This window comes from Tenrec ecaudatus, chromosome 2 (assembly GCF_050624435.1).
Source record: "Tenrec ecaudatus isolate mTenEca1 chromosome 2, mTenEca1.hap1, whole genome shotgun sequence".
Lineage (NCBI taxonomy): Eukaryota > Metazoa > Chordata > Mammalia > Afrosoricida > Tenrecidae > Tenrec > Tenrec ecaudatus.
The window spans coordinates 159,898,046-159,923,140 of NC_134531.1; the positions used below are offsets into that span (position 1 = coordinate 159,898,046).

A 25,095-nucleotide genomic window follows, 5' to 3' on the forward strand; every position below is an offset into this window, starting at 1 on the left:
TTAAACGTTTTATTAGAGGCTCATACAACGCTTATCACAATCCATACATATACATACATCAATTGTATAAAGCACATCTGTACATTCTTTGCCCTAATCATTTTCTTTTCTTTTTTTACATTTTATTAGGGACTCATACAACTCTTATCACATGCACTTGACTTCTTATAGAGGAAGCGTGCATGTACTAAATGTCCTGGAAGCCCAACTATAGATCTGCTGACCCTTAACCAGCACCAAGTGGTGTTTTTAAACACCAGGCAAATAAGAAACACTCTTCAGGAGAGAACCTTCCATTAGTTCTTGGGTGCAGTTTAACTCCTGGCCCTTGTCTGCCCACACCAGAACCCCAAGAGAAAGAGACAGCCTCATTCATGCGCTCCTATGGACCTGACTCCCACCTCTCCCTAGCACTGTCGCCCTGAGCCAGGCAGGGGGAGAAACCCCGGGGTAGATGGGCCCGCCTCTGAAATACCAGCATCCCTGTGATTGGCTACAAGGACTCCGGCCTGGCCATGGGTTGGTCATCACTGCGGGCTTGAAAGGGGACTGAGAGCAGTGAGCGCTCAGAAGGACGGCGGACCCGCCATCCTACAGCGTCTCCGGCCAGCCCAGAGGAGACGCGCCACAGCCCGCCATGGCCCGGTTCCTCCGGGCATCCTGCCTTCTCTCCCTGCTCCTGGCTGGCTTCGTGCCGCCCAGCCGGGCACAGGAGAAGTCGAAGGTTAGTGAGTGTCCGGAGTTGGGGGGCCGGGAGAAAGAAGAGAGTTAAGAGTCTATCGCTAGTGGCGGGGCATCCTACTCTGCTTGCTCCCTCCGAACCGAACCGCGCCCGCCCCCCTCCCCATCCCGTGGGTGTTGGTCCCTTCTCAGTTGCCCCTCTTAGAGACTTGGGTGCTCCGGGGTCCGGGGCGCAGAATGGAGAGGGCTCGCTCTCGCTACCTGGGGCGCCTTGTTACACCCATGCCACCCTGGTGCCTAGCTGCTCCCCTCCCAGAGGCTGCTTGGAGGGGCAGGGGCACCGAAACAGGCGTGGAGACCTGGCGTCTGCGTGCTGCGCAGGTTCCGGAGACCTCCAGGCTAGACGCAAGGGAAGGCAGTTGGGTAGAAATGCACCATAAGGGGCTCTTCTAAGTCCAAGAATTAACGCAGGTGCAAATGCCCACCTCGATCCAGGGCGCTGGTTAAGGAGGCAAAGGTCGGTGACAGCGCCCCGAGCTGGCAGCGCAGCACCCACAGGGTCTTGGCTGGATGGCAACCCCTCTCTGGGCCTCTGTGTTCCATCTGCACAAACGGTGTGGTAGGAGCACAGGGAAGCTGAAGGCTGCTGAGCGGATGCTTGGGGAAGCTGAGAAATTCACAGGTTATTTTCCGAAGTTTCTGCTCTGGGTTGACTTACTACCCACCACCCAGTGGCAGCCTTGGCCAGGACAAACCTGGCAGTTGGAGACAGCTACAGACTGCCAGCTTAGAGGGGAGGCAGCATTCCCGGGGCCCAGTCCACCCCCAGTAACCCGTAGCTAGAGCCAGGTTCTGGGGAGGGAATGAAGGAACACTACGCTGCAGGCTAGGTCTGTGCACCGCTCCTCTTTCCCAGGGTAGGCAGGTGGAAGTGGGGGCGCTGGGGTGGAAGACTCACCCTACAGCTCACACATCTAAGCTCCTCACACTTTGATATTCTGGTTTTCGATCGTCTTCTGGGTCTTTTTGGTGAGCATTTGAGTCCCTGATTCCACTACCAAAATGCTCTCCACTGCTCAGGAAACCCATTCCCCGCACAGGCTTCTTTCTATCCTCAGTGGAAACCCCATTCGTAATATCCCCTTCTGCCTGCTGCTCCTTGGAACGCATCTAGACTAGCGGGCTGAGAAGCCACTTTCTCCAAGATGCTTCTGTTTTACTCAGCCCTGAATATGCCCCCAACTCAGGATGGAGGTGGCCACTTCTTCGCCACCGCAGAGATGGGACCGAGTGCCAAGACGGGTGTGGGGTAGAAATGGAGGCGGGGAGACTGTGGGCAGATCAGCACAGCACTATGGATTGAGTCCTACTTACTGAGTTTGGGGAGTCAGAAACTTGGGCCCTGCCTCTAGATGGCATCTTGTGGATCATAACTGTGTGTTCTCTGCAGGGCTTTGGGGGAGATAGTTGGATTTAGAAATAAACAGGATGTGGTAATTCAATTGAGACAAGTTTTCGTGAAAGCATGAGGTTTGATCATATCAAATGCAACCTAGGCAATCAATACAGCCCAGTAACCTGTTGGGCGGCTAACCTCGAGGTCAGCAGTGTGAAGCCCCAGCGGCTCCACAGAACCACGAGGCTTTCTACTGCTGCGGTCAGTCTCAGACACCCACAGGGGCAGTTCCACCCTGTCCTATCGGGTTGCTGAGACAGAAATGACTCCAGAGCGGGGAGGGGTTTTTGTCTTGTGCTGTTTTATGAAAGGGGACCCCTGCTCTCTTCCATGGTTCTTCAAGAGTTAAGATATACCCCTGGGTTCTAGGACCAACCACTCTCCTTCCCTTAATCCCTGGGCAAAGGGATTGGGTCAGGGGGCAGCAGTGGGTAGAGAACACAACAGGCCAAACTGTGAGTCAGCTGTGAACCAGTGTCCATACCCCCTCCTTCAAAGGGAGGGGCCGAGGAACAAACAAAAGTAGAATCCTCTCACTGTGCCCCTCTCCAGTCCAGTTGAAGGTTGCTTAGTCTGCCATCTCCCCTCCCCCTTGCCCATCTCCCCCATCCTTAGTCTACAAAAGGACGTGGCAGGAGCTGGAGAGAGACTAACAGTTGCTGACGTGCATGGGATCCTAGTAACAGCTGGTTTCTAGGTGACTAAATCAGGCAGAGAGGATCATGGGACCACAGGCTGACAGAGCTGAAGGGCCCTTGTGGCTGTATTGAATCTGACAGGAACAGTGCCCTCACACAGTCAGTGACCTGTCAGGCCCAGCACTCAGGTCCCCACCTCCCTCGCCAGCATCCTATCAGCAAGGTGGCAGAAGGGAAGAGAAAGATCCAAAGACAGCAAGCCATCCGAAGTCTCCCTTTATCCAACTGTGGGAGGACTGATAACCCCACACTTACCCTCACTTCTCTCCAGGAGCCTAGCAGAGGGAAGGGGCTCAGGAAGGACGGAGCTAGCTGCATGCCTTAGTGGTGAGCCCGAGCCATGACTTCCTCAGTCTGACCATGCGGTGCTAGCCTTCCTAGCCCCAATAGAAAGCATACCAGCCTTACCACTCCCTCTTGTTCTGGAGACACCTGCCTGGCACGTCTTCTTCCTCCTCTTTCTGACACAAACCATCACAGGCCTCTTCACAATGATGTAGGAAATGGGCGTGTACTATAGCCACAGACAGAATCATCCCTTGTCGTACACACTGCCTGCCTTTCAAAGAGATTTTCAAGGCTGTCTGCATCTGTCCATAGTCTCACGACTCTGGGAGGCAGGTGCAAGCGTCTTCACTTATCGGCAGCCCAGAGAGGGAAGGTGACTCACCCAGGGCCACACAGCCAGCAGAGACAAGAACTGAAACCTCCTGAGAATGACTTCTTTCCCCACACTTCCTCGGTGCCCAGAAGCTGGTCCTCCCGGGTTTACAAGCAATGACTGTTTGGACAACCTCTTGGGTATTTTTCCTTCCATTTCCGGAGTTCAGTTTTGGATCTGGAAGAAGGAAGGAGGTGGGGAAGTGTTTGCAGTGACCTCCATTCTGGCTGCTGGACCTCTGCAGCCGGCTGAGCTGTGCTTATTTGTGTCCTGGTTTGTTTGACTTTTGAGGCTGACTTGACACTAGCCTGGCTGATCTTAGAGGCCCCTGGCAGGAAGCTCATTGGGTTTAGGTCTGGGGCCTGTTTCCAACATCCACTCAGTTATGTATGGGTGGAAAATCAGACTCATGAAAAACAGCAGAGTTTTCATGGGAGCCAAGACAGCGTGTAACTGCTGGTGTCTGGCCAGGTGGAAGAACCCAGCCTGGCCACACCTAGGCTGCTTCCTTCTCCGTTAGGCTCAGGTACCTCACCCACCGTACCAGGAAGTCATTCAGGATTTGATGGGAAGAGATGGGATGAATTTGCAGCTCACACTACAGCCCCCCTCCTGTCTTCTCCTGGCCTTCTTGTCTGCCCATCTGTCATAGGCTGTCAGGGCCGGAAAGGACCCCGAAGCTCGCCTAGTGCTGCGGCTCTGAACATTTTCTTCTCCCCCACAAGCAGCCTGCTACAGTGACACACTCAGGAGTCAACCCAGAACTTGGCCAACGGGTGCAGTAGCCCACTGGCTAGCATCCCCCTCTCCCCCCCACATGGGTCATTGGGAGAGTGGCATCGGCAAGCCATTGCGGTTGAGAAGAGCAGGCCCAGCGCAAAGCACACCCTTTATGACGCAGGAAGCCGAGGCTTAGGGCGGTGCGGCCCACTCAAGGACTTGGTGGCAGAGCTGGAAATGGGATCCAGAGCTTCCAGGCCCCCAGGTCGCCATGCACTGAGGCTCCTTGTTCTAGAGGGTGAGGGTAAAGCAGCAGGGGGGCCAAGAGGCGGCGGCAGTGACCATCACCACCACCACTCGTCCCCAGAGCATCTCTCATATGCAAGGCACCCTTGCTTGACCTTTATCACTTTTCATTCCCACCCAACCTGGCTGCCCTCCTCCTGCCCGAGGTTAGGACGACAGCCCATCGTTCATATGCCCCAGATTCAAAGCCTCGGGATCACCGCTTGCCAGACTGCAGTGTCTTCCTTTCTGTTCAGTTCTCCCTTCCCAGTGCCCTAGCTCAGGCCCTCGTCATTTGCCTGGACGGCCACCACCCAGCCAGTGTCCAGCCCGTCCAAAGACCTGCTAAATGCTTGTCAACTGACAATGATGTGGAAGTACCAACGATAGTACGTAATTCTCCATAGAACTCACCGTGAAGCCTCCCGAGGGCTCTTACAGCCATTACTGTCTACAGGGAACTAGGAGACCTGGGCTCTCGTGCTGGCTCAATGCTCACTGTGGTCGTGGGCTCAAGTGCCCTCCCGGCCGGGACGTTGCATGAAGTGGGGACTAGAGAAGCCCACGTTCCTGCCATCTCTCATTCCCCAATGCCCGTCTTCTGTTCCAGACGGACTGTCATGGCGGCATGAGCGGCACCATCTACGAGTATGGCGCCCTCACCCTTGACGGGGAGGAGTACATCCCTTTTAAGAAGTATGCTGGCAAATACATCCTCTTCGTCAACGTGGCCAGCTACTGAGGCCTGACGGGCCAGTACGTTGGTAAGAACCTCCTCCCCTATTCCACGGGGGCTGCTGCGCTATTGGCACCGCAGGGCTTCTCTGCTCAGAGGGAAGGGGTAACAGTGATCAGAGGACCAACCCTGTCAGGGCTTTGTGAGAATTACAAAATTAAGCCTGAGATCAATGGCCTTTTGATATATTCTAGGAGATTCCCTACAGGCAGAGGGTAAGGGAAATTGGGTCTGTGCCTAGAGCCTTCTTCGACTGCAAGACGTGGTCAATGAAGCTCCATCTGGCTGACAACTTGCCTTTCCTCAGCCCAGCTGCCATGGGTTTTCTCCTGGCCCTCGCTGAGAAGCAGGGGATTGACAGAAGGCTCGTATGTGTGTGTGTGTGTGTGTGTGTGTGTGTGTGTAGGGGGGGTGTTGAGGAGGGGGGGTGGGCAGTGAGTGGGTAGTATGTCTCAAGGACACTCTAAAATAAATGTTGAAGATGGTCTAGTTCAGTGTTTCCCTCTCAACCACTTGCAGATAAGAAACGACGACTCCACTGAAGCGACTACATCACCTGGGTTAGAAAGCTATTGGCTGAGCCAGATGTTTAGCCTGGGTCTCCTGACCCCAGTATGTTTCCTCCTGCCCCCATAGCTGGGAGAGAGTAGAGGGCATGAGGGGGCAAGCAGGCTGAAGGCATCTGACAGCACCCAGGACAGGACTCTGGCCTGAGCTGTCTGCAGACTGGTGGGCCAGCTGGCGGGGCAGGCAAGGGCAGCCTCACCCTGCACCATCAGCAGCCAGTAGCAGGCACAGTTCCTGGAGGAAGTGGGATGGTATGTGGCTGTGAGGCCCAGCGTGCTTGGGCACAGAATGCTTCCGTCCAGCCTTTGGCGTAGAACAGTGTGTTTGTGCAAGAAATAGGCCGGGAACAGATGTTCCCAAGGGCCTCATGTCCACTGAGCAAGTGAGAGGGCTGGGCCAGGGCCAGCCTTGGGGTCCCTGGGAGGGTTTCAGCCCACACCAGGGAGGCCCTCGGCCCGGAGTGATGGCACCAACGCCAGGAACTGAACTCGAGAGCCTGAGCTGGGCTCAACAGTCCAGGGGGTGGGCGGCTCTGCTACATGGGGATGGGCCTTTCTTCTCAGACCCCCCCAATTTGTTCAGATTAGTCAGGATGGCGTCACATCAGGAGGATGGGACTTGAACTCCAGCTCCTCCGTCGTGGGCTCATGGGGGAGCCTGGGCAGGTCCCTCTCCCTCCCCAGGCCTCAGTACGGCTAGCTGTATAGCGGGTGGGCAGAGGGAGCGGTGCGACCTGCTAGCCTGCCCCCTCTCTGCCCTGTCTTGCTGGCACAGAACTGAATGCACTACAAGAAGAGCTCGAACCATTTGGTCTAGTCATCTTGGGCTTCCCCAGCAACCAATTTGGAAAACAGGAACCAGGCGAGAACTCTGAGATCCTAGCCACCCTCAAGTGAGTCCTCACTCAATACCCTGGGAGAGCCCCAGCCCAGCCCACCTGCAGCCATCTCGTCTCTGGTCCCCTGGTCATGGGGGCATTTGTTGGCGCTACTCTCCCTCCCAGGAATGCGCTGCGGTAGAATGAGGGCAAGGGAGGGCAGGTGCACCATGTGGTGGTGGTGGTGGTGGTGGTAAGAGTGCAAGGGGCGGGAGATGGGAGGTGCTGACAAGGAGCTTCTAGCTAGAAAGACTGTAGGTCACACGTTATGCTGAACTTACTCAACATTCAGTAGCTGCACCCCCCCCATCTCCTATGGAATAAAACCCAAAGCCCCCACTCGTCCCTAAACCCTCATCCCTGGCCCCATCTCCTGGGGACCCACATAAGACTATTCCTTGCAGGTATGTCCGCCCAGGTGGGGGCTTTGTCCCTAATTTCCAACTCTTTGAGAAAGGAGATGTCAACGGGGAGAAGGAGCAGAAATTCTACACTTTCCTGAAGGTGAGTGAGCAGTGCTGGGCAGGTGGCAGCCAGGGCTGGTCAGGGAAGCCACAGCTCTGGAAGCCAGGCCCTGCAGAGGGATCCCGCCCCCAACAGGTATGCTCCCTCCCATCTGAGGGCTTAGCAGATGAGGCCCACAGGGTCAGGGGCACACAATCTGTCAGGGCTGGGCGTGAGACTGGGAGGCAGGTTTCCCATGTCTAACAGATCCACACTCTGTGCCCTACAGGGAGCCTAGGGAGGTGAGGAGGGAAGGGGGAGGGTTGACATCAACCCCCACCCATGGCACCTCCTCATAGCCAAGCAGGGTTGACACTTCACTCTCTCCTGCTCCAGAACTCCTGCCCGCCCACCTCAGAGCTTGTGGGCTCACCTGGCCGCCTCTTCTGGGAGCCCATGAAGATCCATGACATCCGCTGGAACTTTGAGAAGTTCCTGGTGGGGCCAGATGGTCTGCCCATCATGCGCTGGTACCACCGGACCACGGTCAACACGGTCAAGCTGGACATCCTGCACTACATGAGGCAGCGGGCAGAGCTGAGGGCTCAGAAGTAACTGCTGCCTGCCCCCCCCCCCCAGGTCTACCTTGCAGGGGCTGGGGGCTCTGTTCAGGAAGGACTCCACCCCCATCCCCACCATGGACCGCCCCCAACGAAGGCCCCTAACAGATGTGTGCGCCCACGGGCGTGTGCAGCTCTCGGCCATGTCTACTGAACGGTTGGCTGTCCGGGGCTGTGTGCCGTGTGTGCCCACAGCTGTGTGGAGGGAACCACGCTCCTTTCTCCACAGGCCCCACCCACCACTACCCACCATTCACTTTCATCCATGGAGCTTTGAGGCCATGGTTCTAACCCGGACCGCAACCTCGAAGTTACTGCCTACCACTGCTTCCAAATGCCACTCCCACTGAGTGTCAACCAAGTCCCCGGTTCTACTGCCCTATTCAGCATTCCCTCCACCTTCCTGAAGGGCCCCCCAAGCCTCTGCCCCCACCCTGTAGGACTCCCCGACAGTAGCCAAGACCGGGCTGAGAGCGAGGCTGCGTCTATGCAGAGGGAGCATCTCCATGAGGGTGAGGCCCGAAGCCCTTGTGGCGGACCTCGACCCGAGCCTGCCCCCTGGGCCCGCCTTCGTGCATTCAGGCGAGGCCCTAGGCAGGGATGCCACCGCTGCTTCCTCGGAGCACGTGTCCTCTCCCTCACCCCGTCCCCTAGTGCAGGACCCGTGCCCGCCTGTCCAGTAAAGGCCTTTAAGCAGCGCTGAGCCCACTGCATCCTTCTTTGTCGGCGGAAAGGGAGCCAGGGCAGGGGAAAGATACACAGCAGTGTGGGGGTCTCCCTCGGCCAGCTCCAGTGCCCCTGCACATCTGGGGTCGGTGAAACCAGCCCATGCCTACCACCTTTCTTCCCGTGCTTCTCGAGCTGGCTGGGGCTGCTGTGGCGACCCATTTGACAGGTGAGGCAGCTCAGGCTCCAGAGAGACCAGGCTTTGCCCCAAGTCTCCCGATGAATGAGCGGCAGGCAGGGCTGAGCCTTCAACCCAGACCCCAACTCCCAGCCCTGACTTCTTTCCACCATGAGGGTCTCTCCCCACTCGGGGTGACCAAGGCAAGGCCCCCGGGGATTTTAGCATCGAGTACTGGTGAGCAGGAAGGGGCGGGGCCCATGAGCTGTGTCATGGAAGAACACACAGTTTGTCTTCAACCTGTATTCTGTTCAAGAACATCGTGCAAACAGCTGCCAGGGGCAGACAGCCACCCCCGTCTGGGCCCCAGGCATCACGCGCCTTCCACTGTGGCCTGGGCAGCACTGAAGGGGATGACTGGGCAGAGGTGGAGAGGGACGGCCGGCCCTGGGACAGCCTGTTAATCTAGGCTCCCAGAGGGGCCCTCTTCCCACAGTTCCTCCTTGAGGGGAGTGGACGGGAAGGGCTGGGCACAGGGCAGCAGCCTGCTGTAGAACTCAAGCAAAAAGGAAACACTAAACCTGAACGTGTGCCTGGAGGGGCTGGAAGCACTTGGGGGAAGTTTTGAAAAGATGGGTGTCTTAGCTGTGCCCCTCTCTTGAGATCGGCTCCCAGAGGAGTCAGTAAATGATTGAGGCCCCCTCTTTCCACGTGGAGCCTGGAGAGGAAGTTCTTCCCATTGTGGCTCTGAACGCAGGGGCCCAAACAGAGTCTCCCGGATCTGTCAGCTGTTCAGGCTGGAGATGACCCCACCGGCGGCCTGTCCAGCGAGGCTCTAGTCCCATGGGGTGTGTGGCCTCTAGGTTTGCATCAATCTGAGGTCAGCCAGTCTGTGACATGCTCTTGCTTCACTGCGGGCCTTCGCGGTCCATTTTGGAGGGCTCTGGAAAAACAGAAAGTGTGAGAACCTGAAGGTTCTGGGGCCCAGCAGGCTTCGGTCATACACGGCCCCAGAACGACTGCAGCGTCAATGGGCACGGGCTCCTGAGCTTCGCGTCTGTCCTGGAGGCCCTGGCCAGCCCTGGGGAGCGGGCTTCTGCGCCTGCAGGGTCACTAGGAGTCAGGGCTGACTGACTCGAGGGCAGCAGTGTGTGCATTGGGGTGAGGTGGGGTATACAGGAGGCAACTAGCTGCTCACAGTCGAGATCCGTGCTGCAGCAGAGAGCACGGGGCAGAGCAGACGGAGCCACGCGGGACTCAAGGCCCAGGCAAGCAGACCATGGAGCAGAGCTCAGGCGCCGGAACACTGGGCTGGGCTTGCTGGCCCATGGATGGCTGAGAGGCTGAGGATGGACAGACTTGTCTGCCGGCTGAGGAGAAGCACTGAGGTCGGCCAATGACCGTGTCCTCCCTGTTCAACGACCCTCCCCTGTGGGAGCTGCTAACTAGTCCGCTCCCTCCCTGAGTACTCTATGTGGACACGGAGGGCTGGTGTCAGAGTAAAGAAGGAGGGGGTCGAGACGAGTCTGAACTCTGCCTCGTGACAACAGGGGAACCAGAGGCCAAAATGTGGCCCCCAGGCCAGGTCTGACAGAACTTAAAATAGGAATGTTCGCAGAACTGACCTTGGGCTCTTGGACCACAAAGCTAGACTCTCCAGTCTACCACTGCGGCTATGGCCCTCAGACCTGCCTGCACCCTATAACTGTTTGAAGCAATTACTTGAAATCAACCCACCACTCCCCATCCACAGGTATCTGCACACACACACCCTCATGTACATTATACATACATGGCCTGACCCCACAGCTTTGGCCCTCTCTCCTACCCTGCCTGGCTCTCTCATTCGCCTGCTTCCACTTGTCATTTCTTCCCAAAATGTGCCCTCCAACCCCCATCTCTTCACCCAGGTACATGCTGCTCATCCCATGGGGTCAGCAGGAGCACCCCTGACTACCAGAGGGCTGCCTACGGTCCAGTGCAGGTCAGGGGGCTGTGTTATCTATGCACACACACCTGTTCTTCTTGTCTCAGGCACTCCCGTGTGACACTGTAATGGTGGTCAGCCCCGCGGGGTAGGGACCACACCCACGTCTGTCTCTGCTCTCCTTTGGGTGCACCGGCCGTGATAAAACAAGTGAAGGGTGGGTCAACCCCTCACCCCGCCCCTATCACGCTCCTTTCACCAGGGCTTCAGATGGCGGGCCTCTCCCTCCGCCAGGATCAGGAAGTCACAACATCACTTCCAACCGGGGCAACCCTCACAGAGAAGCTCTGCCTGGAGGCGGGGGCTGCAGAGCCCGGGGAAACATGCTCACCTGGCTCCATAGGCCTGGCTGCCGGCGGGTCCGTTACTTGGGAGCTCTGATTCCGTATGCCTCCATGCAGCGGACGCCAGGTGTATTCCGGCTGGAACAACATTGGTGTTGTTATTAATAATTACACACGAAAATCAATAGCAGCTACTGTGCAGACCAAACCCAAATCCACCCACCATCGCTGTATGCAGATTCCGACTCAGCTACCTGCGGGCGGAAGAGACCTGCTTCGGAGGGTGTATGAGTCTGCAGACCTTTTTGGGAGCAGACAGCCTCATCTTTCTCCTTGGAAGTAGCTGGTGGGTTTGAACCTCTGATGTGGAGGTTAGCAGCCCAACGCTTAACCCACTGTGCCACCAAGGTTCCTTGGCTACCATGCGAAGATGGCACGAAATGGACACTAGCCAGTGTTAATTCCCACCACCTATCTGCTGTCTTGTGATACTGGAAGCTAAGCCACTAGAACTCCACACACCAACAGGGTCACCCATGGTGGACCACATAGCTGTCAGTCTCCGCTGAGGAAGAAAGACCTGGGATTCACTTCCCAAAGTTAGCCCATGAGAAGCCTACACACTGTCTCACACAGCACTGGAAGATGAGCCCCTAGGTTGGAAGGCTTCTGGATCACACAGCGGACACAGGCCACCAACGATCATGACCATGGTCAGCACCTGCCCAGGTAGCACATTGTTGTGATGTGCGTGGGGCCACCAACTGTACCACTATGCAGCTTATCCTTCCCACTTCACTGGGAGGGGACTGAGACTCAGAGGGTTCATTAACACGCTGACAGTCATCTGGCCAGTCCAGTGGCAAAGCCTACGTCTGCACCCAGGTCTCGCTAACTCGAGCCAGTCTTTGAAACCCCAGACCACACCCCAGTGTGTACAGAAAGGTGATAGGCGATAAGGGCCAGACAAGTGACTGCTGTTCTTCTCCAGGTGAGGGCTGGGCAATGGCTGCGCCGGGGCTGTGGCAGACAGGCTGCAGAGCAAGAGGCCAGCGACAGCAGCTCTACGGAGAAGGACCATCAGAGAAGAGACAGAAGATGGAGGGAGGGGGAGACAGGGGGGCAGGGGAGAGGGAGCGGAGTAGAAAAGAAGTGAGAGAGAGAAGAGTGAGGATCTGACACCTGCCTCCATGGGCGGGGATACAGAGAAACCAAACCCACCCTGCCTCCCTAGACCTCGGAGGGCACCTGTTGTTGCCCCTCAGCAGCAATGCTGACCGGCTCTGGGCAGGAGCAGCCGGCCCCTGGGATGGCAGGCCAGGCCGAGGACCGTCCCCACAGGCGGCCTCTTCAGGAAAGCATTCCGAAGCCCCGGGGGAGCAGCGGGCAGACTCACCATGTGGAAGAAGCGTGAGTTGGGATGGGGGGGTGGGTGGTCCATGGCCAGGGGGGGTGGGGGGTAGCGGATCTGGGACCAGTCTTCGTAGGCGTGGTGCGGCACCATGGCTGGCATGGGGGGGTAGGCATAGGGGTAGGCCCCGCAGAGGTGCTCCGGGTGGGGGTCCGCGTGGTAGCGCTCTCCCGAGGACTGCAAAAAAGACCAACGTCTCACTCTGGCTCCCTGCCGGTACCTGCCATCCCGTTGACACGCTCTGTTCTCTCAAGGTTGGCAGATGGGCAAGGAAGCCTGGTACATGGGCACAGAGCTGGTGTATGGGCATAGTAGCCTGGAACATGGCGATGGAAGGCAGGCACAGAGGCACAGCAGGATGAGTCAATGAGCACAGGAGCTGGGCATGAATAAGGAAGACAGGTCCCTGGGCAGGAAGTTGGGTCCTTGGCTGATACCACAGGCAGGAAGGATAGTCCACAGGCAGGCAGCAGTACTTACGACAAGCTGCATGTCCTGAGCACTTACTCTGTGCCCGGAAGTGCACTAGCACACCCGAGTGCACAGCGGAGAGCAGGGCCCCTGCGCAAAGACCGCCCCGCCCCTCGCTCAGCAGTGCTCCGGAAGGTGGGACAGCTCCCTGCCTCAAGCCTCACCTTTGCCTTTCTCTTCTGCTGCTTGAGGGCCTCTTTCACCTTCTCCTCATCTTTGAAAGCTTTTATCTGAGAGGGAGGGATGAGAAGACGGTTGGCACGGGGTTCCTGGCAGAGCCTGGATCTGCTCAGCCCTGGGGATGGGCCAGGCTCTTCCCTGTCTTCGGGCCCTGCTTTTCTTGGGTGATTTGACCAAGGTGAGTTTCATGGCCGAGGGAAAATATGTAAGTGGCTCATTGAGGCCATCAGCACGGATGCTGGGCTGCCAGAGCTAGACGGGATTACAAGGCATTAACGCTAGGGCCTTCCATCTTCTCACTGTGTAGAGTCGGAGAAAGAAAGGCTCGCCAAGACCACACAGTGTTCTGGAAGCAGCGCTGAGAGCAGAACCAGTCGGTGAGCGTCCCCGCCTCCCCACGACCTGTCCACCAAAGACTTGGGAGGATGGGCCAACTTCCCTGTCCATGGTCCAGTTGCTTTCACCTGGGCATTCAACAGGGCGACCTGGGCCTGCAGTTTCTCCACCTGCTTCTTGAGCTCCTCCTTCTCCTCATTCATGCGCTCTCGGTCACTGCGCTCCCGCTGGAAATCCTCCTCAAAGATCTTCACCTGGCGGGGCGGGCAGGGAAGGAGGGGAGGCTCAGGCCCCTCAGGTCCTGCGTGCATGCCTCCTGCTGGACGCCCCACACACTGGTTTCTTGGGGCCTCAGTGTGACAGGGGCGTGGGGCGGGCCCAAGTCCAGTCCCCCACCCCCAACTTCAGTAAGGCCACCCTCCCTAATGTTCTAGCCTTCAGAGTAGGGCTTTATTTGAATAAAGAAGCCATGACTGAAAAAGAAAGGTTGAGAATCATCTGCCAGTTCAGTCCTTTAATTCTGCTAAGACCCAGAAAGAGAGACAGAGGCCACAGAATGTGTGTGTTTATGTGTGTGTGTGGTGGAGGGGGGAGGGTATCTTCCACTTAGGAGGATCAAAAACCTGACACTCACTGGGGTGAGGACAATGTCTGGACTAGATGGAGTGGCAGGTGCACCCCCTCTACTGCAAATGTACCAAATGCCACTGAATTGCTCACTTTTAAATGAGACCTCTGTGCGATGTGAATTTCACATCCACAAAGATGGAAAAATCGAAGTAAAGCTAAGCACAGGTGGGGCATCGAGATGGCTAAACCATGAAGGGTTAAGTCAGGGATACATTTCTGGATAGAAGAAGCCATGACCAGGTGGAGGTCTTGCCCAGTGCTCAGAAATGGTTTACTCATTTCAGCTGCCAGTGGCTCCCAGCCCCTGCCTGGCCCCAGGCTGGCCCAAGACAGCTCCCCCTCCCATTGAGCCCTCCCCCAGCGTCACCTGTTGTTTCAGCAACTCATTCTGGGTGACCAGCTCCTGCTTCCTCAGGAGGCCCCCCACTCCTTCTGGGCTCCCAAATGCTGTGGCTGGGGATGACGGAGAGGTTTGGATGCTCAGGGCTTCCTCTAGGGCCTAACAGAGGAGAGAGGGCATGGGACCATCAGCAAAAGCTCTGGAAGTCAGGTCCCCCTTTTGGGGACCCCCTCCTGACACTGAGGATAATAACCACCACCACCCCCGACAATAAATGTGGTACTTTTATTAGCACTCTACACACATGGGTCTTTGGATCCTCCCTATACTCCCCTAGTGGAGATTGTGATCGTCATCCCCATTTTACAGATGTGAACACACAAAGGCAAACAAACCTGAAACCATTTGTCCAAGGTCACGTGGCTCCTCAATGGCAGAGCAAAACAAACAGAAAAGGCCAAGCTCACTTCCATAGAACTGATGCCAACGCAAAACAACCGTAGAGGGCAGGGAAGGACTGCCCCTGGGACTCTCTGAGCCTCTAACTCATTACAGGAGTAGAAAGCCTCGTCTCTATCCCTCGGATAGAGCAGGCTGGCCTGGGGTTCTCAGGTAGCCGGGAGCCTCCTCTTTCCTAAGCAAGCATGGCTTGATTCTCAGCACTTGGAGCTAGAAAGAGTAAGAAGCCTTTTGGATTCTTCAGCGTTGTTGAGCCACTCTACCCCAGCCAACACTTTGACCCTCAACTCCTGTAGCTAGCTGACAACCCCCGCCCCAGACAAACCACTGCCATTGAGTCGCTTGTGATGCACAGCAACCTATGGGACAGAGCAGGACTGCCCTGAAGGGCTTCCGAGACAATCAGTATTTACGGACACAGACGGCCACATCTCTCTCTCTCCCACCGAGAACCGCTAAGCGTCTGGTCAGGCTAAGTGCCGAGCCACACTGTGCTAGCCTGACTTCAGTTAGAGCACACTCGGCTCTCAGGTCTCATGCAGCAGTGTGAGCTCCTAAAATAGACTGGAACATCCACAAGTAATGATTTCGCCCGCAATGGAAACGCATCCTTAATCTATTAGGCAAGCACCATCCTAACTGCCCTTCCGGTTAGCCGCACGCGTGCACCTTCTAGGAAGCTCTGGCTGCTGCGTTCTCCTTCCGCCCCGCTAACAGCTGACTCTGTCAAGGCGCCCAGGGCTTGGCGACTGGCCACCCTTTCTCACTGCCTCAGGGACCAGGGCTGCCACACAAATGCCGCGTCACAAGCGGACACCTTGTTCACAGTTGGCGAGATGAGAGGCCTGAACCCAGGGTGCCAGTGCAGGGGGCGGCTTCCTCTCCATCAGCTCTCAGGGAAGGGCCTCGGCTCTTCAGCTTCTACTGCTGGCTCCTCAGAGAGCAGCTCCACGTGGTTGGGCAGCAATCTTCCCCGCCTCAGTTTCTTTTTCTTTATCTCCGGAGATTCATTCCAAATATACACTACACTAATTTGCCTTATTAACATAAGGCAGACAACTCATCCCCAAGTAGGCTTATCACAGCAAGGCTAGACAACATCAAAGTCATGCCCACTGGTCCATTCTGACTCAGTGACCCTCTGGGTTTCTGAGACAGGAAATCTTTAGGGGCATACAGAGCCTCATCTATCTTCCCCGGAGCAGCTGGTCAGTTTTGAACTGCTGGCCTTGTGGTTAGCACCCGAACGAGTAACCTATGTCCTCACAGGAATATAAGTTAGGATCTATAACTCACTGGGGGGGGGGCACACAATTCAATCTGTAACATTTTACCTGTGCCTGCCCCACCCAAAACATGTCATTGCCCCAAACATGTCATTGCCATGTGCACAGCCATTTGCCCCATAACATCTACAAAGTCAACTCCAAGCCTCCTAAATAAGCTAAATCAAATAAATACGAGTGAGACTTTAGGTATATTCCATGCTAGCGCAATACTCCTCTGTAACTGTGAATACGTGGAATCAAGACACAGGTTATCTGTTTCCAGAGGACAATGGTGAACGCGGCACAAAGTGGCCACTTCCGCTACATATGGGAGGGATGAGAGAGAAGGAGCGATGGGTGCCACTCAAGTCTCAAACTCAGCAGAACACGGTCACACTTGACAGTAACATCCTGCCCTTGGAGACCACCTGGGCAATGGCTTTGGCCCTGGACTTCAGCTTCTCAGCCTATCAGGTCCACTGGGGCAGCGACTCGGCTCCTTCGGCTTTGGGTGGCCCTTCTAGTCCATCTGAGTCAGCCAACCCCCTTGGGAATGGCTGCCCCGCCCTCTCAGCAGCCCCATCCCCCAGGCACATTGAGAAGGCAGCCCAACACTGGGAAACAAAGCAGTGAAGACCCAACTCTGAGAGCTACAAGGCTGTGGCCCCATCAAGCCTCCCCCCCACCCCCCGGAACTGAGAAGGCCCTGCCTACGGTTCTGCTGATCTCTACGCTGCCCCAGGGGGCAGCTGCGCTTTCCTTGGAGGGCAGCAGGTGTTGCTCCTCTGCCCCCGAGTCCCTGCAGTAGAATCCCAAGAGGCAGGCCCGTTTCCTGTCCTTTCATCCTATCACTGGCCCCTGCGGTCCATGCAGTCCAAGCTGTGGCAGTCTGTCACAAGCTTACTTGCTAGTCTGTTAATCTACCAAAAGATTGCGTAGTCGTGTCCCAAGTTTGTCACACAGGGCTTTCCGAATCTTTAAGTCCTGTTCTCGTTATATCCAGCCCACGTTAAGCCCATCTCTTCCCTCTAGTGCTGTACTATATAAGCGAGGAGAAACCATGCGGCCCCTGTAAGGTCTTACTCAGCTGTCTCCTCCGTCACATGGCCATGGCCTTCACTCTCAAGTTGTGCCTCCCACCAGACAGTTTAACATCAGCCAGACAAATTCTGCACCACTGCATAAAAGACATAGCCTTTCGCTCACTGTCAATCACACGCGAATGCTCTTCTTTTAAGGACTCTCTGGAAGCACAGCTTAGGCCCACATTGCTAGCAGCACTCTACTGCTGGCACCAGACGCCGTCTCTATGGTGATACCATAGATCGACGTACTTACTCCTGCGCTCCCACCAGAAATGACTTTGACATCATGGTTCTACCAACAGTCTCTCCAAGGGAATCTAGGGGTTTCTTTTAAGGACCTCCCAACTCTTCTAGCCTCTGCCCCTTAACCCAGTTTCAAACCCCCCATAGGCTCAAACCGAAGGGTTTTTGCTTTCCCCAGCCTCCACTTAGGTGCTTCGTCGACCCCAATTCCATGGGGGTAGGAACCCTGAGGCCTCTGCTCACTTGCTTCCGTTAGTGTTTGCTGGACACGTGCTTTGTGCCAGGGGCCATGCCAATCACTGCGGGTACTCATGGAGGCTGAGGAGCACCTGCTGGCTGGTGGCATGGGCAGGCATATAATTAACCATGAGATCATGTAAGAGGAGTGAGGGGGGAGGAAGGAGAGGGCTCTGGTGCTTTAGGACCAGAGAGCACGAGGCCTAAATGAGTTGGGGGCCTCTCGGAGGCCCTGGCATGACAGCTAAAGCCCAGCAATGGCAGGGCTGAGGCCAGTGAAGTATGAGGGACAGTGGCTCGCTAGAGAAAGCTGCCTTAGAAAGACCTGGGGCCAGAGCAAGGCCAGGCTCCCTCAGGAGGCTGGCACACGGAGCGTGAGGGCAGAGGGCAGCAGGCAGCACAGGGGCTGGGTGTGTGAGGTTGCGATGGGGCCCTCACTGCTAGCTCCCCGATGGAGAGTCGCAAGCTGAGCTGCAGGGGTGGGAGCCCCAGGATCGGCGGGGCCTCAGTCTGTCCGTCCTCTCACCTTGTTGAGCCGCTGGATCTCCCTTTCCTGGTACTCGCGCTGCCGGGTGAGTGGACTCAGCTGGTCCTGCAGGAACTTGACCTTCTGGTGCAGCTCCTTGGTCTCTGCTGTCAGCTTCTCCTTGTCAGCCTGCGAGGAAGACAGGGGTGAGGCAGGGACTTCTCCACCAGGCCTGCCCTGGCCGCTCTTCGCTCATGTGCACTTCCTCTCACTCTTCACCCAGCAGCCACCCTGTTGGCCTTGGGCTGGCTGGGGACCAGGCTATGCAGTGGGGCGAGGCGGCGGAACAATGCCCACCTGGAAGTTTGAGCAGGTGGCTCACTGAGTAAAAGGCCCTGGATTCTAATAGCACCTCCGCCACCAATACGCTGAGATCCTGGCCCCTATTAGTCCTTTCTTAGCTCTATCAGGTCTCTGGCGTGGGCCAGAGCTGCTTTTGTGAGTCCCAGGAGACTCAGAGGGGTCTGTGAGCCGCCAGACTGAGCGCAAATGTTGCTGGTGTGCAGTCTTCTTGGAGAAGAGCCCGAGTCGTTCTTAGGCTCTCACAGGGGTCTGAGACCCAGTGAGCATGAAAGCACCACTGGCAATGCCTAAAGGTCTTTGCTCGCGGGCCAGACGGCACGTGGACAGAAACATAACCGACGGTCAGCAGAAAGCGTTCTTCTGAGAGAGCAATGAAGTGCCCTGGGGTTAAAAGAAAGGTCATAACAGCTCGGGAGAAGTCTGGGAGACTTCTAGAAGGAAGGACCACCATGACTGCTGCTTCACCTCCGAGGCAGGCCTTTGAGAGCACAGAGCCCCTCCATTAGGTGGGCAATGAATGCCAACAGACAGGCTTTTCCCAGGGCCGGACAGCCAGCTGTGGCTGATGCCTTTCTCCTACGCCAGTGTTTAGAATGCAATGTCGGCACCGGGTAGAGGAAAGGGGAGCTCGTACCTAAGACTGCTAGGCGTTTCTATGTGTACACATGTGGGAGCAGGTCTGGAAACAGACGCCGACAGGGAAGAGCCGGGACTGGAGGAGAAAGTAGTCGAGGCACCTTCTGAGCTGAATCTGTGTTACCGGAACATTTTACACCCCAGTCCTCACACAGTGGGGCACTGGAGGCCCAGTGCTAACATCCTCGCCTCCCAGGGGCCCAGGGCCCAGGGTTCGGTTCCCAGCCGCCCCATCTGCTGGCAGAAGTTCACGTGCTGCCATGATGCCGAGCGATTTTTAAGAGCGACTAGGAATATGAAGTCTGAAATGCACTTAAAAGTCCCCTGAACAACACCTTCGGAGATGACAGTGGCCTGTCCCCATTGCCCCAGCAGGGTCACCCTGAGCTGGGGCACCTCACAAGAGCAGCATTCTTCTACTGGGGGATTAGGAAATAGACCACAGGGCTTAACTCTCAGGCCACGGCTGCCATCCCACCCCTGCCCCTGGCCTCAGTCCCATGCGACCTTTACTGTTTTCTACAAGCAGCTGGGCGAGCTATATCCAGCACGGATTGCGGACATCAGCCTTGGTCAGGACCTGGGGGAGTCGTCCATACTCCAGCCTAGCAGGCATCAGCGTCCAGCCCAGCCTGTGCAGTCCCCTCCCCGCAGCTGATAAGGATGAGCTGTGAGATTCCTGGAATTTCTCTTGCCCACTGATCTCTATGTGTGCGTGTGGGGGTGTGGGTGGGGGAAGGGCTCAGGGGCCACTGAGCCAGCCTGCGCCCTCCCCTGAGAAGGGATATGGAGGTCCTCCAGCATACAGCTTCAAGGTGAGGAGACGGTCACAGGGGCAGGCTGAGACCGCTCAGCTAAGGCCTGGGATCAGGCACTGATGGGAGGAGACTGCGATCGGGTGTGTGCGTGGAACGTCCTTTCTGGAGTGAGGCAGCAGCAGGCATGGCCAGTCCTCACAGAGACAGCCGCAGGGTATAAACACAGCCACACCAGGTCTGGAGCCTCGAGGCCACTGTTCTTTAAGTTGCAATAGGGGCCCGAGGGGCTTGTCTGTGTCAGCCATGCGTGCAGCAGATGCCCCTGGACCGAGTCTGGCCCCTGTCCTGCTCTCTGGTCCCCAAGGCCTCTCCAGTGCAGCATGTATTGCACTTTCACGAACCTATCTGCTTGTGATCCTAGGAGGGTCCATCTGGGGCAGGCACAAGGCTGTGTCTGAGGGCTAGTCCCCACTCCCCCTCCCATCTTCTCAAGGCCCTGTGCCTCTGACACAGGCTCTCCCATGCCAACGGTGCATGCTGCACCCTTCCCCACATCGGCCCCACTCCTGCCTGGCAGGCGCCCCTTTCCCCCCAGTTGATAAGGATGAACAAAATGCTCCCCAGTCCGAGATCAGTAATACCTACTCCAACTTCCTCACTTTCCAGGTGGGAAGCTAAGTCACAGGCCACCCTTCCGCCCTGGAGCTAGACCCCCAGGCCTCCCGCATCACCACCGGGGCCTGTTCCCTCCACCGAGTGCCCTGCGAGTGGGTGATGGATGGCAGGCTTGTCAGGTGTACTTGCCTCCTCCATATCAATCTTGGACTTGGCCAGAAGGAGCTTGCGGTCAAAGTCGCGCTGCTTCTGCTCCCGCTCAGCCTCCAGGTCAGTCACCTGCTTCTGCAGGTCGACAAGCTTCTGGCGCAGCTCAGTGATCTGGGTGCAGAGGCAGATGTGGGCAAGTGTGAGGGCAGGATGCAGAATGCAGTGGGACACAAGCAGGGTGCAGCACCCCTACACACAGGGTTCTCCAACCCCGCTTCTCCTCTAGGTCATGCTGGGGCTCAGCCTGGACCACCTCCAAGGCCCAAAGTTGCCAATGCGAGGCAGGGAGATGGAGGTTGGTGGCCCTGAGAGCTGAGCCTGGAACCAGCAGTCTTGACAGCCCCCACCTTACCTTCTGCTCATACTGCTGCTTCATGGACCGGAAATGCTGGTCCCATTGCTTGTTCACCTCAAGCAGCTGTGGGGAGAGAAGGGCGTGAGCAGTAGAGGACCCGAGAAGAAACAAATGAACATTTGGATCCAAGATTCCACAGGGGAATCTTAATCAAAAACAGGGAAATGCAGAACAAAATTTCAAATTCTCATGAACCCTGGACTATCTGGAACCAAGGAGAATGGATAAACTCCTAAAACGATGGCCATGAAATAATAAGTAAACTTTAAACCAAAAATATCCCTTGAAGTTATTTTAAAACCAAGTAGCAGCTTAATAAGCAAAAAAAAAAAAAGTCTGCAGTGAGCATCGTACAGGCACAATGCAATCTTATTTTACTGACTTACATGTTAATGAAAATGACAACAAAATAAAACCCTGCCACCATGAGTCCATTCTGATGCCTAAGAACAGAGTAGAGCTACTCCCTTGGGTCTGAGAGGCTGTGCTTCTTTACAGGCGCCAACAGCTTCACAGGAAAAAAATAAAACGGAGGGAGACACCGGGGTATTTCTATATGGCAAGAGTCTTTAATTCCTACAACACGCATTCTATTCCTTTATCACGAGAAAACACAATAGGGCACTGACAAAGAGGAAGCAAATGGTGTTTGGATAAGTGAATGATGGAGGGAGGCCCGGCTTTCAAATGAGCTACAGCCCAGCAAGGGCAGAGGCTCGGGTCCGCAACAAGACATCGGCTATGTGGACAGGAGAGCCGCATGTCCTCTCCTCTCTCCTCTCCAGAACAACAACTGCCACCAAGAAAAGTCCCTCTGACGTTGGGCGGGGCACTGGGGTGAGTTGGGGAGAAACGTGCAAGAGCCCCGAGGAAAGAGATTTAACTTGTGGGTCCAAGCTGGCCAGAAGCACTGCTGCAAAGGGCCCTGGGTCCCCAAAGGGGGGCAGTCCTTCTCTAACCCAGCTGTGAGGCAGCAGGTGAACCCTCAGCTCCTCAGCCCCGGTGCTGACCAGGCCTTGGCCCAACACTGCCTCCTCAAAATGAGGTGGGATCCAAACAGGATCCCAAGACAAAGCCACTAGTCACCTTCCTGTTTTAATGGTCACGATAGCAGTTCATCACAGTGGCTTGGGTCAGGGAGGCCCCTGAACTCCCTCCCATCATCACCTACCTCAGTGCGCTGCTGCTCCAGCATCTTCACCTTCTTCTCAGCTGCACCCAGCACGCCCAACTCGGGCACCTTGCCTGCTGCTGTACTCGCCTGCGAGAAAGACAGAGGGGCCTTGACCAAAGCCTCAAGTAAACATCCTTTCAACTGCTCAGTGCTCCTTTAAGGCCCCAGCCCTCCACCGCCCACCCCGAAACACAGCTCCATGTCCCAGCCCTTCCACCACGACAGCCCTTCCGGAGAGTCGTGCCCACTCCATAACCCACAGACACTGACCACTACTGCACCCCTCCCCACAACTGCTTCTTTCCTTGCTTCGGTTCCATCTCGAACACACACACACACACACCCCACCCCAGAAATCTTCTAGCTTAGAAGGCAAGAGTTACGTATTTCTTTAACGTTTTCTAAAATGTTTAAAGTTGCGTTTAGAAAGATGTGGAAATGAAGATGCGCATTCCATGATCAGCACACATGCACACACATGGCGTGCCTGCTGCAGTGGCACCTCAGTAGCAGTGAGCCCACCCATGCCCAGAGAGTTGTGGTTTCTGAAGCCACATTCCAAACCCGCCAAGACTCCTTGGAGAAATGGCCCAGAGGATATAAAAAGAGACATCAGAGCATCTTATGATTCAGAAAGAAAAAAAATTATTTAGAAACAGATAGTGACATGATCAAAAGGTCACAGAAGGCAGCGTGAGAGAACTTTCAACAGCCAATGCTGGAGCAACTTCACAACAAAATAAATTAGGATGGCAGGGAAATATAGCCCAAAGAATGAAAGAAACCGTCTCTGTGTTCAGACTAACAGAGACGAGCAGCTGCGTGTGTCGTCGGGGAGAAGCGACAATGGTCCTTGCGGAAGCCTTCCCTGCCGCACAAGTGGCAGGAGTGAGAGGAGAAAGGAGCCTGGGAAGCCGCACAGTAACAGCCGCTGTCGGGGGGGTTTGGGGGGGGGAGGAGGGATGCACGCGCCCAGAGAGGCTGAAGTGAGCAAGCAGACCTTGAAGGAGAAACAGGGCATCTGCAGAGCCCCCTACCAATAATTACTGATGCATCACGTGGGACAAACAGTACCTCACTGCCACCCAGGGATCTGACAGACACTGCTGATTCACTGACAAGGTGGCCATGAGCAGTAGTAAGGTGGCTGACGTGATGCACCCTCCAAATGACAACCTGAGAAGGCCACAACGTCACTTCCGTAACCTTCCTGCCAACTCGCACACCCTCGATCTCACTGTAAGAAACCACTGGGAAACGTCAATGGAGGGGCACACGCGAGAACAGCTGGCAGCACAACACCAAAGTGCCAGGGTCCTGAGAGACCGGGCCGGCCCGAGGAGACAGGCTGGCGGCACCTGCCGGCCATGGGCAATTAGAGATGAGGTCCTGGCGCAGGACGGTGAAATCTGCATACAGTCAGTCTGTAGTTCCGTTAACAGAATTGCACACTCAAGTGAATTTCCTAGTTTTGAACCTAGCTGTGGAAGACGCTGGCAGATGGAGAAGATGGCACAGGGGACTGGGAAACCTCTGTGGACCTCTTGTGTAAGTCTAGAATGACCCAGTTTTAAGAAGTGCTGGGCCAACAGCACTGTAAGTCTAGGAGCCCAGCATCGAGGCCTCCCCTGGCCCACAGACACTGTGTTTCCCTGCACACTGGCTTGGAGTCCACCCTCTGACTCTCATTCCTCCTGGGGCTCTGCCCTTCCCCCGGCCTTCCCAGACATCCTCCACACTTCACTTCTGCTGTGTGGGCACCCAGGGGCAGAAATTATGTGGCCCCAATGTCCCCTAGAGGCTAAGGTCTAGAAGTACACTGTAGTACCAGGAATAGAGGGTGGCTGCCACCAAGTCAATGCTGACTCAGCGGACCCCTGTAGGGTGTCCCAGAGACTGTAGCTGTCCGCAGGACTAGAAAGCCCAGTCTGCTGAAGTGTAAGCACTGGCCCACCAGGGAGAGAGGGCAGGCTGGGGGACAGGTGAGAAACAGGCCTGAAGGCTGCTGCCTCCTGGAGGGGGCTCAGTTCAGCACTGTGAAGTTCTGGAGAGAGGGCTGCCTGTGCCGTCACTTCAAAGACTAAAGGCAGGGCACACAGAGCCCTGGAGTGGGCGCCCTGGCTGCCAGCACCAGGCCTGAGGGTTCAAAGTGACCATAGGAAGAGATCAGAGCAAACTTCAAAACCATGGAAAGTACCACACCGGCAGAGGGAATGGAATCCGAACTTAAACCGCCAACACCCAGTTTTCAGGAGGCCATCAGTGGCAGTGGGCCCAAAGTCCTTCTGCGGAGTCCCTGCATGCACTGAGCCTCTGGGGATCCCCGCTGACCATTCGCGGAGCATGAATAAGCTGGCTACCGCAAACTCAGCTGGGAAAGAGGGAGTTAGCTTCAAGTGTGATACCTCTTCTAACCCATTTTAAATTTGTTCTGGTTTTTATTATTCCTGTTTTTTCCCTCTATTTTAATATTGCTGTTGGTTTTTATTTTTAAAAATATAATTACGCAATATAATTTATTAATACATGAATATGTCTAACATATTTTTAATCTATCTTTTAATAATGTCATGTTTTCCAGTATCTGAAACCTAGGATATGCAAATCTATGGAGATAACAACTGGCATAATGGCATACTGGGGGCAAACGGGAGGGGGAGAGGATGGAGGGCAACGGGAAGCAAATAATGAATAGGAGGAGAAAGAAAATGCTCTAGAACTGATTGTAGCTGATACAAATGCTTAATGTTTATACGACTCTTTAACACAGCTTAACTATGGACGTGTATGACATATGGATTATATCTCCATAAAAGTTGTTTTAGACAGTACCACACTGACTGATCTGAGACCAGGGAACCCTGAAGATGACCCTCAAGCCTGGAACTGAACACATCCCCAGGGGTCACCTCTCCACCAGACAGCGCAGGTCTCTAAGTAACGGCTCACAATCAACCCAGCAGGACCAAAAGGGCAGCCAAGTTCAGGAGGCACAAAG

At 55.7% G+C, this 25,095-nt stretch overlaps 2 protein-coding genes across 3 annotated transcripts in view; one reads left to right on the plus strand and one right to left on the minus strand.

The window, feature by feature from the left end:
• The first annotated feature begins 558 nt into the window (after positions 1 to 558).
• On the plus strand, positions 559 to 8,443 carry GPX3 (glutathione peroxidase 3). Its single transcript, XM_075541836.1, has 5 exons — positions 559 to 724; positions 5,112 to 5,265; positions 6,579 to 6,696; positions 7,086 to 7,185; positions 7,522 to 8,443. The coding sequence occupies exons 1-5, from the start codon at positions 638 to 640 to the stop codon at positions 7,738 to 7,740; spliced, it is 678 nt and encodes a 225-aa protein (XP_075397951.1). The 5' UTR covers positions 559 to 637; the 3' UTR covers positions 7,741 to 8,443.
• A 434-nt stretch (positions 8,444 to 8,877) lies between these two features.
• The window catches only part of TNIP1 (TNFAIP3 interacting protein 1), a 56,310-nt gene continuing 40,092 nt past the window's right edge, over positions 8,878 to 25,095 (minus strand). For both annotated transcript variants that reach the window (XM_075541834.1, XM_075541833.1), the window contains exons 9-18: positions 22,095 to 22,184; positions 20,921 to 20,986; positions 20,548 to 20,679; positions 18,047 to 18,175; positions 14,256 to 14,387; positions 13,387 to 13,512; positions 12,907 to 12,972; positions 12,257 to 12,448; positions 10,908 to 10,998; positions 8,878 to 9,532 (exon numbers count right to left, since the gene is read on the minus strand). In XM_075541834.1, coding sequence (XP_075397949.1) covers positions 9,498 to 9,532; positions 10,908 to 10,998; positions 12,257 to 12,448; positions 12,907 to 12,972; positions 13,387 to 13,512; positions 14,256 to 14,387; positions 18,047 to 18,175; positions 20,548 to 20,679; positions 20,921 to 20,986; positions 22,095 to 22,184 — 1,059 coding nt within the window. In that variant the 3' untranslated portion in view covers positions 8,878 to 9,497. The remainder of the gene's footprint in view (positions 9,533 to 10,907; positions 10,999 to 12,256; positions 12,449 to 12,906; positions 12,973 to 13,386; positions 13,513 to 14,255; positions 14,388 to 18,046; positions 18,176 to 20,547; positions 20,680 to 20,920; positions 20,987 to 22,094; positions 22,185 to 25,095) is intronic.